The following is a 17,589-nucleotide window of genomic DNA, read 5'->3' as shown; positions in this document are numbered from 1 at the left end:
GCATACTCCCATTTTCGAATTTAAGTTAAGTACACACACGTTTCATCTAATGCCTTCAACACTGTTTTAACCTTTAAACTTTAAAAACAGTAAATAAAAGATAAAGCAAATCATGGAATTCCAAGCAAACTGATGGATCATAACATGCTGAATCCCCTGCAGATTTTACCTGGAGTTTCTGTGACTGATTCACCCTCAACAAAATGTAATAAAGCATTTGCCTTCTGCAATATAAATCTCTTATAATTGCACCATTCTACCAATATTACCAGTGGACTGCACACTATAGAATAATTTTCTAAACAGATACTGGTGAATTATGTATTTGTATATATAAAAACATTTTAAACAGTACAGTAATATGTTTTGCATATTTCATTTTCAGAAATCAATCTAAACGTACAGTGTGTGTGCACAGTTCAAAATAGTGCGCACAGGCTACTAAGGTAGGAGCATTTCATTTCCTCCCTTAGTAAGTGTTCATACCTGTTTGGCCATAGGCAAAGATGCAGGCATTGTATCCCTGAAAGGCATTCTGTAGCAAACTCTCACCAAGGCACTGGAAAACCACTTCTTGACCTTAAAGAAATAAGAATGTACACAACAAAGTTTCTACTTACTCAGCAGAGTATATGGAAACAGAGAAATTAACAAGAGCCGACATATGGGTTTCTTTTATAGAACACGCTGTTCTGATACACCCCCCAGGGCGGGTTTATTCTACTCTTATCAGAGTAAAGATACCTTTCCTAGCAGATAGCTTCCTCGTTCTGCACAAGAACAATTACATCAAATAAAGGTGGAAAGGAACATACAGTGAAAAATTATATATTAAAAAATACAAAACTGAAAAATAATAATTGGATAAGTCTCCACCCCCCTGAGTTATTACTTGGTGAAAGCACCTTTGGCAGCAATTACAGCTGTGGGTCTGTTGGGATAGGTCTCTACCAACTTTGCACACCTAGATTTGGCAATATTTGACCAGTCTTTACAAAATGGTTCAAGCTCTGTCAAGTTCCTTGGGGAGCGCTGATGGACAGCAATCTTCAAGCCATGCCACAAATTTTATATTGGATTTAGGTCGGGGCTCTGACTGGGCCACTCAAGGACATTTGCCTTTTTGTTCCCAGAAACAAACAGATTCTGACAAATCTCAACTTGTGTTAAATAATGTCATGAGCAAGTTTAATCACAGTTTTCAAATAGCCCCAGATTCTGTACAAAGATACATTTACCTGCAAATGTATCTGTCTCAGACTCATCCATTGACCAGAAGCAGTGGTCATAGGCAAACACCTGAAACAGAGAGGGTTGAATAGGCAAGAGAGAAGGTGGGTGCAGGATATGTTTTATGGGGAGCAAAGGAATTAAATGAGGTACAACTATTTGCATATTACTGACTACCTATGACCAACCAAGCAGCATTAAAGCTTTTAGCACTAAAAACAGCTGGGATATTTTTTAACTGTTTTGCCATAATGAAGATACTGGTTCTGCAAGTAGGAAAATGTGTGCACATGTCCATTCATGAGCATGTCTATTGACATGTTACAACTTGTAAATCAGTGTGTGCACCGCTCCAGATGAGGTTTTGGGTCAACCATTGTACAATAAAAACAAAATTCTTATTTGCTGTATGGCTATGAAGCAAATTATATATATATATATATATATATATATATATATATATATATATATATATATATATATATATACATACATACATACACACACACACACACACACACACACACACACATATACATATATATATATATATATACACACACACACACACACACGAAAAAGAAAAGGATATTTCAGGTACTTAAAGGTAGAATAATTGATTACAAATCAATTATCAGGACGTTTCGGACTACAAGTCTCATCGGCTGAATACAAAAAAACAGTGCTTTAAGAAGTTGATAAAAAACAAACAAGTAGTCTTTTAAACAAAATTCCAGAATGTTGATGATGTTGATGATGATGATGATGATGATGATGATGATGATGATGACGACCTCAGAATAGAATGTTCATTCCAAATGGCTCCAAAGTGCCTAGTTTGAAAATAAGTTCACATTCCTTTTGTTTCCTGACAGCATTAGTTCCATAGCAAATGAACCATCCCACAAATTGTGATGTCTTCTATAGTGTGGTCATTTCTGTTAAAATGTCTGGAGACAGGAAAGGTAGAGGTGTTAATTTGTATACTTCTCAGATGTTCCACGAAGCGATCAGCCAAGCGTCGTTTTAAGAGTATCGACAATAAACAGAAAGGATGCCTCGTACAAAACCAAAACACAGAATACCAACAATCGTATTCCCCTTGTTCTTACATATGATCCTATGACCAAAAAAGTACAACACATCATACAAAGAAATTTTAGAATTCTTCAAGATGATCCTTCTACAGCTCCTATTATCAATAACGCTCCTCTAATGTCATACAGAAGAGACAAAAATCTAAGCGAGCATCTGGTCCACAGTAACATTCGACCCAATCTTAAAGGTACGTTTCCATGCAATAGGTCACGTTGTGCAATTTGTAAATACATTCACAGCAACACAGTAGTTAAGGGAGCAAAATCCTCATTTACTATCCATGATACTTTTACTTGCATTAGTAAAGGAACAGTATATTGCACTTTGTGTTGTACTTTTTGTAATCAATTATTCTACCTTTTTAAGTACCTGAAATATCCTTTTCTTTTTTCTTATTGAACATTTTGGTACACAGCAGTTTTCCTCTCAAACTTTATATACACATATATATACACACACACATACACACACATATATATATATTATATAGCACCTTTCACAGTGGACAACCATCACAAAGCGCGTTACAGAGGTAAGCTGTGAACTGTGCATTATATGCAGAGTCACTTACAATAGTACATTGATTTAACATCTCATCCGCAGGATGGAGCACAAGTAGGTTAACTGACTTGCTCAGGGTCACACAGTTAGTCAGTCAGTGGAAGAGGTGGGATTTGAACCAGTGACCTTCTGGTTACAAGCCATGGACTTTAACCACTGGACCACATACACACACATTTATTACATACATTTACCTTCCAAAAATTCAGTTGACATAGGTAAATTGGTATATTAAATTGAGGGGGACCAAGATGGCGCACAGAAATCCTATGGTCGGATCAAGAATCTCAATAACATGCACATATTTCAATGTGTATAACAGAGTACACAGCTTATCTAAAGCGGTGAGTGCGTACACAAATACCTTCATTTAAAAGTTTCATATTTTTAAATTTGGGGAAAATCAAAAATTAAACTTTAGTTAAAATCCCCGCATAACTACACCCTAACCCTCAACCTGCCCTTACTTGGGAATTAGGAATAAGTAATGCAAGAACAGACCTCCTTTTAAAAGGTGCTCCCAAGTCATTGGACAACCCACAAACAAAAACAACAAAAATAACCTAATCATTCCTAACTGAATCCACCCCCCCTCACACATTTTAAAATTAATCATATGCAGCCAGACAAGAATACTCTCAGGGTTATCACGAATTTCACGACTTCCGTGTAATATGTAATTCTCTGTGAAAATTCCCATTTCTGAATGCAGCCGGTTTAATTTTCTTCCGGTAAATGGTTGAACACACTGCATAGAGCTGCGCAACTTCTTTAAAATGTCAAACAAAAACACTAGGTAACTAGGTAACTATTGTTCAGGCAACTATTGAAATATTTAGGAACATTTCTGCTTTAATAAATATTATGGTTTAATTGTGAAATACCTATTGTTAGATTGTGAAAAGCTGTGAAATAAGACATGATTACCATGAAATAAATACAGTCCAGACTATAACAAGTGATATGAAATGCTAGCTAGCAAGATGCCATCATTCTGTAAAAACCTCATCACCAGCTAAATTGCTCACATTCAGCAAGAACCCTGTAGGAAGAAAAGGAGCAAGTTAGAGGGGACAGCCTTTGGGCCAGGCCTTCTGCAAACACTCCCCCATTAACCTGTAGTGTGTAACAGCAGTCTCATTCTGCTTCCATGCTCAGCAGTCAAGGCTGTATCCTGGTCATAGTTCTTGCTTCCTCTGGGCTGTCCAATACCTCCAACCCACTGGGTGCACACCCACATTTGTTGGCAACATTTCAAGCACAGTAAATACCTTAAAGCAAGGAACTAAATAAATAAAGGTTGAATAGGGGAGCACAAAACAGGAGTGAAGAAAATGGGATAACACACACACACACACACACACACAGAAACCTATTACTGTGTGATTAAAGCTCTTCATACAAACTAAATTTTCATTGTCCCTTACCTTCAGCTGGCTCCTGGTTTTCAGTTGGTGTCAGGGAACAGCAAAATTGAAATAAAGGAAAAAGATATACATTAAAAATAAATAAATAAATAAATCGAATTTAAAATTGGTTTGATATGTACAGACTTTACATGGAAAAAAACACAAGAATTACAAAGCCATTCGGCCCATTAATATTCATATGGTTTCCATCTACCAGACTGATCCCAGAACTTATTCTAGACGGCTCTTAAATGGTCCCAATGATTCAGCGGGAACCACTTGGCTTGGTAACCTATTCAATACACTCATCGCTCTGTTTGTCACTAATAAACCTAACTATGTCATCTAGCCCTGTGCTGTGCTTGAAATGGTGACAAAGGTAAACTAGGGTGGACTCCTTTCAGGATTTAAAAAAGTTCAAATCAAGCCTCCCCTAATCCTTACTTGTTCTTCATAACTCATACCCTCTATGCCTGGGATTAGTCTAGTTGCACATTGCTGGTCACAATGGACCAAAACGGACAGTATTTTATGTACAGCTCCACTAGTGCATTATACTTCACACCTCATTATATAGCCAAGCATTAAAAATAAATCTCTAAACTTATAGAACGCCACATTTAAAATAAATCGAGAATAAAAAATCTTTTACTATGTTGACGTAGCAGTAGTAGCTGAGAGACTCAGGGGCTCCGGCAGTATGTGCATAAACTCTAGGATTACAGTACAGCATAAACTCTGGGTGAGATTTTGTGCAAACAGCAGATCCCTCCAAGAAAAAAATTTGAACACTAATTTGAAGAAAGTATGATAATGCATGTTTATTTATTTCATGCCTCATTAATGCAGTGGTTTCATTTGCATGGTAGTTTCTATACTGTCATTTAGACATTCTGTGACGTGTATAGAATACGTTTTAATTCAAGCTGCATAAATTTGTCCCAGTGCTAAACAAAACAATTCTGTTGCATGTTCGGTTTTCCCAAGATCGTACCATATTGCTACTGCATCATAAAGAAAATACAGCTGCATAAGGATTATACCTTTCTACCACAGAATATGTTCTTAAATCGCTTGAGAGAAGTGGCTTATGAACAGTAAGTACACAACTTTATTATTAGGCTTCCAAACCAAAGGCTGGGGAAGCCTATTGTTATTGCTGTGTATTATTATTCATATTATTATTAAGGAGGCTGTGTGGTCCAGTGGTTAAAGAAAAGGGCTTGTAACCAGGAGGTCCCTGGTTCAAATCCCACCTCAGCCACTGACTCATTGTGTGACCCTGAGCAAGTCACGTAACCTCCTTGTGCTCCGTCTTTCGGGTGAGACTGACACATTTTGGTCACATGGTTTGGCGGCCATATTGATAATTGTAAAAAAAACTTTTGCAACCCATAACAAGAACACCATTACACTTATGCTCTTCAATGTCAACACAATTGCACAGACAATTGGAAAGTAATAACTGCTGAAATTTAAACCAGATTGCTCACACAGTGCGGCGGCCATATTGGAATTTACGTTGAAATTTCAACTCCTAGGGCGTGCCGACAGGGTCATAGTTATAATGGTATAATGGAACACGTATAGGAAATCATGCTCTATGCTCTATGAAAAAATGTCATCGCCCGTGACCTCTGACCTCTCTTACATCATCAACATACGCAACTGGCTACAAAACTGCATATAACTTTATTGGCTGCACCAAAATGCAGGAAATTGGATGTAGAGGACTATGAGATGTTGTGCCATGGTCAATATGGTGGCCTTTGGTCACATGGTGTGGCAGCCATCTTGGATTAAATGAATATTGAGCAATATTCAAAACTCTTCTCCTCATGAACAGTAAATACCAGGGCTGTGAAAAATAACCAATGCGCTTAAATTTCACAATAACTGCTTGGAAGCGTTTATAGTTGCTAGCAACTGTAGTTATGTATATTATTTAAGTAAGCTGCCAAATGTCCTGGGAAAATATAAATCAAATTCTGTTTTTACGTAGCATGTGTCAACTGTATTGTATTACTGTAGATACCCTACCTCCATTTGCAACCCAGTTTTTATTTTGCTTCTTGAAAATCAGACTGTTGCCACACAAAGTGCGTTTTCTGTGTGGTAAGTTTTTTTTACTTGTTTTTCGTGGAATCACTGTAATCTTTACGAAGTAGAACATACAGCATGCATTGTGATTAAATACCTCCACAAGAGGAACTTTGAATTGTGAATGTTCTTTTATGCAGATCTAGACAGTGTCTGACTGCTTAATAAACATTGCTGATTTAAAATGTAAATCTTCATATCTGCAACATGTCCGCCTTGCTGTTCCGTTTACTCAGATACTGTAATAAAATAAGTATGCAGTCGTGTTGCTGTTAACAGTACACTACTAGCAAACTTCCTTGTTAAAATAACTTGCTGTACAGTACATTAACATTCATTGTACGTAGGAGTGTGCAAATTTATGAAAACAACCCCCTGCCTCTGTAATTTGATTTGTTGTACAATGTATAGCACCTTTTTCATTTGCAAATGGAGATTTCAAAGCCAGACCAGTTCATTAGTGTGGTATAATTAAATAGACATTCTGTTGTAATATTTTGTTTTCAAACTGATGGAAACTTTCTATTTTCTCAACAAGTTTTGTAGCAAAAAGTTAACTACAGCAATTTAACATTAAGATTTGTTTTAACACTAGTTATTTTTTTGTTAAAAAATGACTTGACCACAGTATTTCTTTAAATAGCCATTTAAAAATGGATTACAAAAAAATGACATTATACCGCGGTACAACGATAACTGTGGTATATTTGATGGTTACCATACCGTCAATTTTATACCATGACATCCCTAATTCACACACAGATATCTCTACCATTCTCCATAGATTGAGTTTATACACAGTATAAATAATGGTAGTAGAAACAGACAAAGACAAGCTTACCATGAAACGTTTTCTTTTGAAAATCCCCCCCCCCCGTTCACAACGTAAAAATCAGTGTTGTAGAACATGTACCAATGTCTCTGCGGGTAGCTGTCAACATCATAAACTATTTACAGTTTTGCTGTTTGTGGTTATGTTTTAGAGGATCCTCATGTAAAATGAGAGGGTTTGCTGGTCTGCACTCTGTTCTGACAGCTAAAACCCTGTTCTGCTGGTACAGATGATACAGGTATCGTAATTGAAAGATGTCGGAATAGTTCTCAATAAAAACCCTGCAGGCCTCATCCATGGTCTTAAAACCATGATTTTTGAGAATGTGTTTTACTTGTCCAAATTCTTGGCGGAGTGTCAACAGGTAAGATGCTCTGATACAGATTACCTACTCACTCTAATACCAGGGACGTGCGCAGTGCTACATGAGATACCGAGACCGCTGTTTTTATAAAAGGATGCAGGGAGCAGTGGAGCCAATATTTTTTTTCTTCATATATTTCAACATATTGGCAAAGTGAGACATATACAAATGTCTTATTACCTTGTTAAGAAATAACTTTTCCAGGGATTTAGTTATAGAAAACGTAATTTATTTTAATTTTATATTTAGCCTGCGGTATCTCAATCAGTTGACCAGATATACCCACAAATGTATCATCACAATATATAGTTTTCCTAGGTTTCCTTGAAAGAGAGAAATTTGACTTTGAAATAATTCAGTCCCAAATTCAGGAAAAGCCTCTAGCACTGAGGGTTCCAAAAGCCCTAGCAGCAAAAGGTTAACAAACAAAATGGTTGCATGTCGATCAAGAGATAACGTTGTTACACAGTTACAAAGGAGGACACGGACAACATGCCCCACATGTCGACCTGTTCCTATCCAGTTTTAAATAACTTTAGCATAACAGAGGCAGAAGTGTTAAAGGGACTAGGAGCTCTTAAAATAAACAAATCCCCTGGGCCGGATGAGATCCCCCCAATAGTACTCAAAGAAATGAAAGAAGTTATTTACAAACCGCTAACCAAGATCATGCAACAGTCTCTTGAAACAGGGGTTGTACCAACAGACTGGAAAATAGCAAATGTAATACCAATCCACAAAAAGGGAGACAAAACCGAACCAGGTAACTACAGACCAATAAGCCTGACTTCTATTATATGTAAACTTATGGAAACTATAATAAGATCCAAAATGGAAAATTACTTATATGGTAACAATATCCTGGGAGACAGCCAGCATGGTTTTAGGAAAGGGAGATCATGTCTAACTAACCTGCTTGACTTTTTTGAGGATGCAACATTGAAAATGGATAACTGCAAAGCATACTACATGGTTTATTTAGATTTCCAGAAAGCTTTTGACAAAGTCCCGCATAAAAGATTAATTCTCAAACTGAACGCAGTAGGGATTCAAGGAAATGCATGCACATGGATTAGGGAGTGGTTAACAGGTAGAAAACAGAAAGTACTGATTAGAGGAGAAACCTCAAAATGGACTGAGGTAACCAGTGGTGTACCACAGGGATCAGTATTAGGTCCTCTGCTATTTCTAATCTACATTAATGATTTAGACTCTGATACAGTAAGCAAACTCGTTAAATTTGCAGACGACACAAAAATAGGAGGAGTGGCAGACACTGTTGAAGCAGCAAATGTCATTCAAAATGATCTAGACAGCATTCAAAATTGGGCAGACACATGGCAAATGAAATTTAATAGAGAAAAGTGTAAAGTATTGCATGCGGGCAGTAAAAATGTGCATTATAAATATCATATGGGAGATAGTGAAATTGAAGAAGGGAACTATGAAAAAGACCTAGGAGTTTATGTTGACTCAGAAATGTCTTCATCTAGACAATGTGGGGAAGCTATAAAAAAGGCTAACAAGATGCTTGGATATATTGTGAGAAGTGTTGAATTTAAATCAAGGGAAGTAATGTTAAAACTCTACAATGCATTAGTAAGACCTCACCTAGAATATTGTGTTCAGTTCTGGTCACCTCGTTACAAAAAGGATATTGTTGCTCTAGAAAGAGTGCAAAGAAGAGCAACCAGAATTATCCCGGGTTTAAAAGGCATGTCGTATGCAGACAGGCTAAAAGAATTGAATCTATTCAGTCTTGAACAAAGAAGACTACGCGGCGATCTGATTCAAACATTCAAAATCCTAAAAGGTATAGACAATGTCAACCCGGGGGACTTCTTTGACTTGAAAAAAGAAAAAAGGACCAGGGGTCATAAATGGAGATTAGATAAAGGGGCATTCAGAACAGAAAATAGGAGGCACTTTTTTACACAGAGAATTGTGAGGGTCTGGAACCAACTCCCCAGTAATGTTGTTGAAGCTGACACCCTGGGATCCTTCAAGAAGCTGCTTGATGAGATTCTGGGATCAATAAGCTACTAACAACCAAACGAGCAAGATGGGCTGAATGGCCTCCTCTCGTTTGTAAACTTTCTTATGTTCTTATGTTCTTAATTATTTTATTCTTACTTTTATAAAACCAGCAATTTATATTATGGTTTAATTAAATATAACTAAATGTTTGCTTAATTCGATCCAACTATGTTCCTGCAGCTGCCTGCCGGCAGCTGATTCACCGCCCTTTACTGAAAAGGGCTTGTCAAAACAGCAGAGTATCATGGGTTGAGTGATATTAAATCTGCAGCAAAAACAAGTCATTTTAGCATTTGTGTGTGGAAGCAGAGAATGACCAATACAAGATGAGAACTGAACTTCAGTCAACAAACTTAACACCCAAAATGAAAGTAAAGAATAATGTAAGTGGGCTGAAAGCATGTGTAAACATAAGGCTGAGTGGAAAGGGGAATTCAGCTTCATTCAGTGGAATGCTACAGAAGAAAAAATGTCCAACAATCATGCAAGCAGGTATTTTACGCAGTGGTTGCTTCTGTTTATTGCAACTAGCAAAAAATGATTACATATAATTATTATATATAATTGGACTGTCAACTATTTTCTATGAGTGTATGCTCTGTTTGAAATGTTATGTTTAAGTGCTGCAATTAAATATTTGCTGTATAAAACTGTTGCTCATATAATACCTTCCTGATTATTTCTGATGGGAGAGGGAATCATTGTAATAACTTGGCTCTTGAAATCTTAAATTTGGCTACTATCAAGTACAATTGTTATAATAAACTGTGAGAGTTATTAGTCAATTCTTACCAGTAGCTCAGTGGGTTTCTGGTTTACAGAGATTTTTGATCATACCAAAATTCACAACAATATTCTGACAGTGGTTTCTTAATATTTCACTGTTAGATACAACTCCATGTTTATGAAATGTCAGCGCTGCAAGTACAGGGTGTATGGGTAGTTCTAGTTTCCAGGGGGTTAACTTACTGACGTGGGTCTGCAAGATGAAAAACTTGTGGCACCAAAAAGTTTCAGTAAAACAGTTTATAGCATATTCAATGCAGTTTACTGAAATTAAAAGGGTACATAAGGACCTTTTCATTTTATTGTGTTACATGTTCCCATGTGTTACTACAACTGTTTATGTAAAGTATTGTAGTATTATGTTTGTTTTTTTTCACATTTTGACCACTTTTTTAAACTTTAAATTGCATTTCCTGCCTCAAGATGGCTTCCCCATGTACCTGCATTGACCTCTCAGAACTACATTTCCCATCATCCTCCTGCTCACATATGTAACAGGTGGATTTACCAGTGAGCAGGAGGATGATGGGAAATGTAGTTCTGAGAGGTCCATGCAGGTACATGGGATGCCATCTTGGAGGCAGGGAATGCAATTCAAAAGTTTAAAAAAAAAGTGGTCAAAATGTAAAAAAAATTAAACAAACACCTTACGTAAACAGTTGTAGCAACATGGGAATATGTAACAATAAAATAAAAAGATCCTTATGTACCCTTCAAAGTCTATGAAAAACTGCTTGACTAGCTTAGTTTTTCTCCTCTCCATTAGCCCTCAAGCTGTACAGCATTCCTGTTTAACTTGAAAACAAGCCCTAGCCACACCCCACAGCAGCTAGAGGTACCACACAGAACAGCTTCAGCCATCGATGAAGATCAGAATAAATATAGCAACCACACCCACTGGGTCAGCAAACTTAGCTCCCCAACAACAAGAGAGAAAAGATGCAATTTGATTTCAGATACAAGAAACGGAGCTAACCCCAATGCAGTCCATCATTAATACTGATCAGTAATGGTTTACAGCCTGGGACTCAGGAAAAGAACAAGAGATCAAGGTTCAATCGTTAATCTTTGGTCTCAGTAGTGTGTTCATAGAGAATTTATCTTGCATGGGATACGCCTCTAGCACAAGTAGAGCCATGCTTTCTAAATTAACCTGGCAAATAGTCAGCAAACTTGTTGTAGACATGCTACATAATTATGAGTCAGAGTTTATTTCCCAGGACAAAGCACTGTGCCCCCCCTTACCCCAATAAAAATAAAATCCTTAAAACCCCCAATCAGACTTACTTTATTTATGCATTTGTATTGGGAGGGGGGGTAAGGAAGAAAGAAAGAGGGAGGTCCTAGCTATAGCTTCCCTGAAGGTGAACCTTATCATGTTGACACTGTGTGTGTGTGTGTGTGTGTGTGTGTGTGTGTGCGCACACACAGAAAAGTGCAGACAACATTAGCAGCACTCAAAATGCAAAACAAGCCAAGGGATCCTTTTCCCCCCCACACTCTTGGAGAGATGAGCAGTTGGTTATTGCTGGGGGAATCTCTCCTGCTTTGTTCTTCTACTCAGCAGGAGATTCCCACAAAGAAAAGGAGAAATGTTTTGGCTTGTATGCACTATTCATAGACAAACATCTCGACTCCTTTTTATTTATAGATTTTGCTTTCTATTCCTATCTAAACAACAAGGGTGGAACATCAGCAACTGTAGGATACCATGTAATATTCTTCTGTGGCAAGTACTTGTGTGATGAAACCCTGACACTTATAGCCCTGCTACCCATGCAACCTAAAGTTTCAGTAAGAGAGCAGCTTGCAAACATATATTAAGATAATGGTTGAAGCAAGGTACTACAAAAAGAAAGAGAAAAAAGGGGTGACTGGTTATCCATTGTTAACTATTTATAGTTATAGTATAATTTCTTATATTAGTTTTTTTTTTAAAAAAACATGTATATATTAAAAAGGCATAAATATGTTGGTGTCCATCAGAGATAACACAGTTGACACAAATGCTTGTGTCATTTCTTTACTTGTGTGGCGAATCTGCCATTAAGAGAATCAAACTACCTGTAGTTTTTTTGTATGTGTTTCTGTATATAGAGTTGTATACTATATGGCTGTATGCAGATAGTTTAATAAAACCAACTGCATATCCTTCCATTAAAAAGTGAACTCTCTTCTATTTATGCAGCTACCCTTTACAATAGCAATGCCATGGTAACAGATAATGAGAGAGAGATATTTTATAATATATACTGTATATATATATATATATTATATATATATATATATATATATACACACACACACACACACAGTGCCTTGCAAAAGTATTCAGACCCCTGACCAATTCTCTCATATTACTGAATTACAAATGGTACATTGAAATTTCATTCTGTTTGATATTTTATTTTAAAACACTGAAACTCAAAATCAATTATTGTAAGGTGACATTGGTTTTATGTTGGGAAATATTTAAGAAAAATAAAAAACTGAAGTATCTTGCTTGCATAAGTATTCAACCCCCAGACATTAATATTTGGTAGAGCCACCTTTCGCTGCAATAACAGCTTCAAGTCTTTTGGGGTAAGTATGTACCAGCTTTGCACACAGTGTCGGAGTGCTTTTGGCCCATTCTTCTTGGCAGATTTGCTCCAGGTTGTTCAGGTTGGTTGGACGACGCTTGTGGACCGCAATTTTCAAATAGTGCCACAGATTCTCAATGGGATTGAGATCAGGACTTTTTGAGTACTTTGGTTAACAGCCAGGCCTGATTTGGACCAGCCCTGCCCAATATAAATCTGACTAACTTTGGCCCTTACCATCATAGTGAAGTTGTCAGCACACAGGCTCTAGAGGCACATCATGCCACGAACAAAAGAAATTCCTGAAGACCTCAGGAAAAAAGTTGTTGATGCCTATCAGTCTGGAAAGGGTTACAAAGCCATTTCTAAGGATCTGGGGCACCACCGAACCACAGTCAGAGCCATATTGTCTAAATGGAGAAAGTTTGGGACAGTAGTGAATCTTCCCAGGAGTGGCAGGACCTGAAACGAGCAGTTCATGCTTGAAAACCCACAAATGTCACTGAGTTGAAGCAGTTCTGCATGGAGGAGTGGGCCAAAATTCCCCCACGGCGCTGTGAGAGACTAATCAATAACTACAGGAAGCGTTTGGTTGCAGTTATTGCTGCTAAAGGTGGCGTAACCAGTTATTGAGTCTAAGGGGGAGATTACTTTTTCACACGGGGGCATTGGGTGTTGCATAACTTTCTTTAATAAAGAAATGAAATATGTATCACATTTTTGTGTTATTTGTTCACTCAGCGTTCGTTTTATCTAATATTAGGTTTTCGTTGAAGATCTGATAACATTTTAAAACAAAATCCAGATTAGGCTGCACGCAACACTAGCTGCCAAATAGTGATCTCACATACATGTGAAGTTGTGAAGGCTGCAATATCAGGTCAGGTACTTCACTCCAACTTGTAAATGAAATAACTTTTGTGATAATAGTTTTTCTTCGATGAACATAGTTCATTGTACAACACCCCCTTTTCCATGTGTATTTTATTTGAAGCTTTTATTCAAGTTAAAACGTTGCGTTATTACTTCATGAAAATGGCAGGGATTTTTTTTTTTTTTTTTAATAAAAATGTGTAGTCTACTTGAAGCTTTTACACACAAGGCTTACTGTATGGCATCTTTTCTTTTGTAGTTAATTCACAAGGGTAAAAGTAAGGCCTGTCTTGCTTCTGGGATATTTTTCAACTTGAATACAGTGTTACATGGAATGGCTTTGACAGCATTTTGCAAACTAACAAATATTCAAATACTATATCTTGGAACGGATATCCGAACATGAAAATACCAGGTTAGTCCCAGCACTAATCTTGTAGTGTCAAAATGGTCATTTCCCTCATAGTTTAGAGTAAAACATTCAATTTCAGTTTTTATAGTGAAAATACACACTTGCAATACAGCAAATTCAGAAAGGTTAGGGAGGGCCTTTTATCCTGATCAATTCGGTTGCAGTAGATTAATACCAAAATATACTTTTTTTTTTTTTTTTTTGTGTGTGTGTGTGTGTGTGTGTGTGTAAGTGTAAAATCCGACTAAATTTCCAGTATAAACATAACGGTAAATTAAGAAAAAAAAATCCCACTGTCCACAGGAGAAAAAAAGGTTTGAAAACTACGTTAACACTATGGCCTATATTCACATGGAAATAATTATTATTATTTTTTTAATATGCTGTTGGGGTTACAATTTATGAATTATGAAAGCCAGGCTTCTAGCGAATACAGCAGTCCTTGCCAGTGCCGCGGCTGCAGAGATGAATTTCACTTTTTGCTGTCATATTTTAATAGAAACTGTACATGACTTTGCATAGCCACTTACACTTATATTTGCATTATATACAGTGAATACAACTATATCATTTTTCCAAACAGTACATTAGAGGTAGCCTATCCTTTCCTGCAACGGAACTTTCCACAGCAACACATTCTCTGGTTGAATATCTCTTTCATACATGTACAGTGCCGAGAAAAAGTTTGTGAACCCCTTTCACATATTTCACATGTCAAACCTAAAATGTTATTAGATCTTAATCCAAGTCCTAATAAGATAAAGATAACCTGATTAAACAAATGACACAAAAACCATGATACTTTTTCAACATTTATTTATCCACAAATGATTCAACATTCAATATCCATGTGTGAAAAAGTATGTGAACCTTTAGATTCAGTAACTGGTGGCACCCCCTTGAGCAGCAATGACTTCAACTAAGCATTTCCTGTAACTGTTGGTCACTCTCTCACATCAGTTTTGAGGAACTCTGGCCCATTCCTCCTTATAGAACTGCTTCAACTCAAGTGACATTTGGAGGGCTTCCTTGCATGGACAGCTCGCTTCAGGTCATGCCACAACATTTCGATGGGGTTTAGGTCCGGACTTTGACTAGGCCATTCTAAACCACGGAATTTCTTCTTCTGCAGCCATTCTTTTGTAGATCTGCTTGTACGTTTAGGATTGTCTTGCTGCATGACCCACTTTCGGTTCAGCTTCAGCTCACGGATGGATATGGCCTGACATTTCTCCTCTAGAATCTTCTGATACAATGCAGAATTCCTGGTTGTGTCAATGATAGCAAGCCATCCAGGTCCTGAGGCAGCAAAGCAGACCCAAACCATCACGCTCCCACCACCATGCTTGACAATAAGAAAGTTTACAAAACGAGAGGAGGCCATTCAGCCCATCTTGCTCGTTTGGTTGTTAATAGCTTATTGATCCCAGAATCTCATCAAGCAGCTTCTTGAAGGATCCCAGGGTGTCAGCATCAACAAGATTACTGGGGAGTTGGTTCTAGACCCTCACAATTCTCTGCCTTAGCTTTAGTCATTACTTTTGGGGTTTTAAAAAATACTTCAAATGAGACCATGTTGTGGTCCGAGTTTGCCAATGGCTCTCTGACCTCTGTTTTAGTTATTCTGTCTTCGTTATTTGAAAAGACTAAATCAAGGCATGCCTCCCCTCTAGTCGGTGCCTTGACAAATTGCGTTAGGAAGCAGTCATTTGTCATTTTCACCATTTCAATTTTGTCCTTCATGCTCCCCACCGGGTTCTCCCATTTTATATGGGGGAAGTTGAAATCCCCCATTAGTATGGCTTCTCCTTTTCTACACGCATTTCGAATGTCATTGTATAACAGATTATTTTGCTCAGCGTCTGAATTTGGCGGTCTATAGCATGCTCCTATTATTATGCCCTTTGAATTTTTGTCCATTATTCTGACCCATATTGATTCGGCGTTGTTTTCTTTGTCCAGATTTAACACCTGGGCTTCAAGACTATTTCTTATGTATAGCGCTACCCCTCCACCTCTTCCGTCCTGCCTGTCTTTCCTATACAGTGTCTACCCATTAATATTATATTCGTCTCCTTCACTCTCAGACAACCAAGTTTCTTTAACACCATTCACATCGTAGTTACTTGTTAGTGCAGAAGCTTCAAGTTCTAACATTTTGTTTGAGACTTCTAGCATTAAGATAAATACATTTAATAGCTGTCTTACCTGAGTTGTTGCCCTTGTTTTGATGTGGTCTCCCTTCTGTTTTTTGTTTTCTCCCCCCTTCCTTTCTAGTTTAAATGCTTCTGGACCTCCTCAAGGATCCTTTCTCCGAGCAGATTGGTTCCCTTTCTGTTTAAGTGCAGCCCGTCCCATCTATATAGATAATCCTAGTTCGGTTGGGATGCGGTTCTTCAGTTCGAACGCAGCGTTTGGTTTTTGCCAAACATAATGTTTCTCATTGAGGCCAAAAAGTTCTACCTTTGACTCATCTGTCCAGAGAACATTGTTCCAGAAGTCTTGTGGATCATCTATGTGCTCTTTGGCGAACTTCAGACGGGCAGCAATGTTCTTTTTAGAGAGCAGTGGTTTCCTCCTGGCTATCCTTCCATGAACACCATTCTTGTTCAGTCTTTTTCTGATAGTTGAGTCATGAACACTCACATTAGCCAAAGTGAGAGTGGCCTGCAGATCCTTGGATGTTACTCTGGGGTTCTTTGTGACTTTCTTGATGATTTTCCGGTTTGTTCTTGAAGAGATTTTGGTAGGGCGACCGCTCCTGGGTAGTGACTGTGGGCTTGAACTTTCTCCATTTGTAGACTGTCTGACTGACAGTCTGACAGTGGATTGGTGGAGCCCCAAATCCTTATAAATGGCTTAATAACCCTTTCTAGACTGATGAGCATCAATAACAGTTTTTCTGAGGTCCTCAGAGATTTATCGTGGCATGATGCGTTTCCACACACCTGTATGGTGAAGACCAAACTCACAAAGTTTCTGATCTTCATATCTCCTTAATTGAGCTGATAAAACCAGAGGTTCACTTACTTTCACATACCCTGAATCTCAATTACTCATTTTTGTCTCATACATAATCTCAGACTGGTTTTGATTCAAGGAAGCCATCATGGTAAAACTATGGAATTTCCATAATTATCATTGGGGTTCACAAACTTTCTCGGGACTGTACGTGGATTTATTATTATGACTTACCATGTCGCAACGTTTCTACCACGTGGATTCGCACGTGGATAACGCTTTGCATTTAGGCCAAAAAGTTCCATTTTAGTTTCGTCAGGCCACAAAACTTTTTGCCACATGGC

At 37.7% G+C, this 17,589-nt stretch overlaps 1 protein-coding gene across 2 annotated transcripts in view; it reads right to left on the bottom strand.

The window, feature by feature from the left end:
- LOC117402745 (kinesin-like protein KIF13B) overlaps positions 1 to 17,589 on the bottom strand; it is a 168,505-nt gene that overhangs the window by 132,405 nt on the left and 18,511 nt on the right. The window contains exons 3-5 of one of the 2 annotated variants that reach the window (XM_034004173.3): positions 4,317 to 4,329; positions 1,239 to 1,299; positions 487 to 579 (exon numbers count right to left, since the gene is read on the bottom strand). In XM_034004173.3, coding sequence (XP_033860064.3) covers positions 487 to 579; positions 1,239 to 1,299; positions 4,317 to 4,329 — 167 coding nt within the window. The remainder of the gene's footprint in view (positions 1 to 486; positions 580 to 1,238; positions 1,300 to 4,316; positions 4,330 to 17,589) is intronic. The other variant, XM_059024751.1, reaches the window with a different exon arrangement.

Source organism: Acipenser ruthenus, chromosome 5 (assembly GCF_902713425.1).
Source record: "Acipenser ruthenus chromosome 5, fAciRut3.2 maternal haplotype, whole genome shotgun sequence".
NCBI classification, from domain to species: domain Eukaryota; kingdom Metazoa; phylum Chordata; class Actinopteri; order Acipenseriformes; family Acipenseridae; genus Acipenser; species Acipenser ruthenus.
This window is presented reverse-complemented; position numbering and strand designations above follow the sequence as displayed.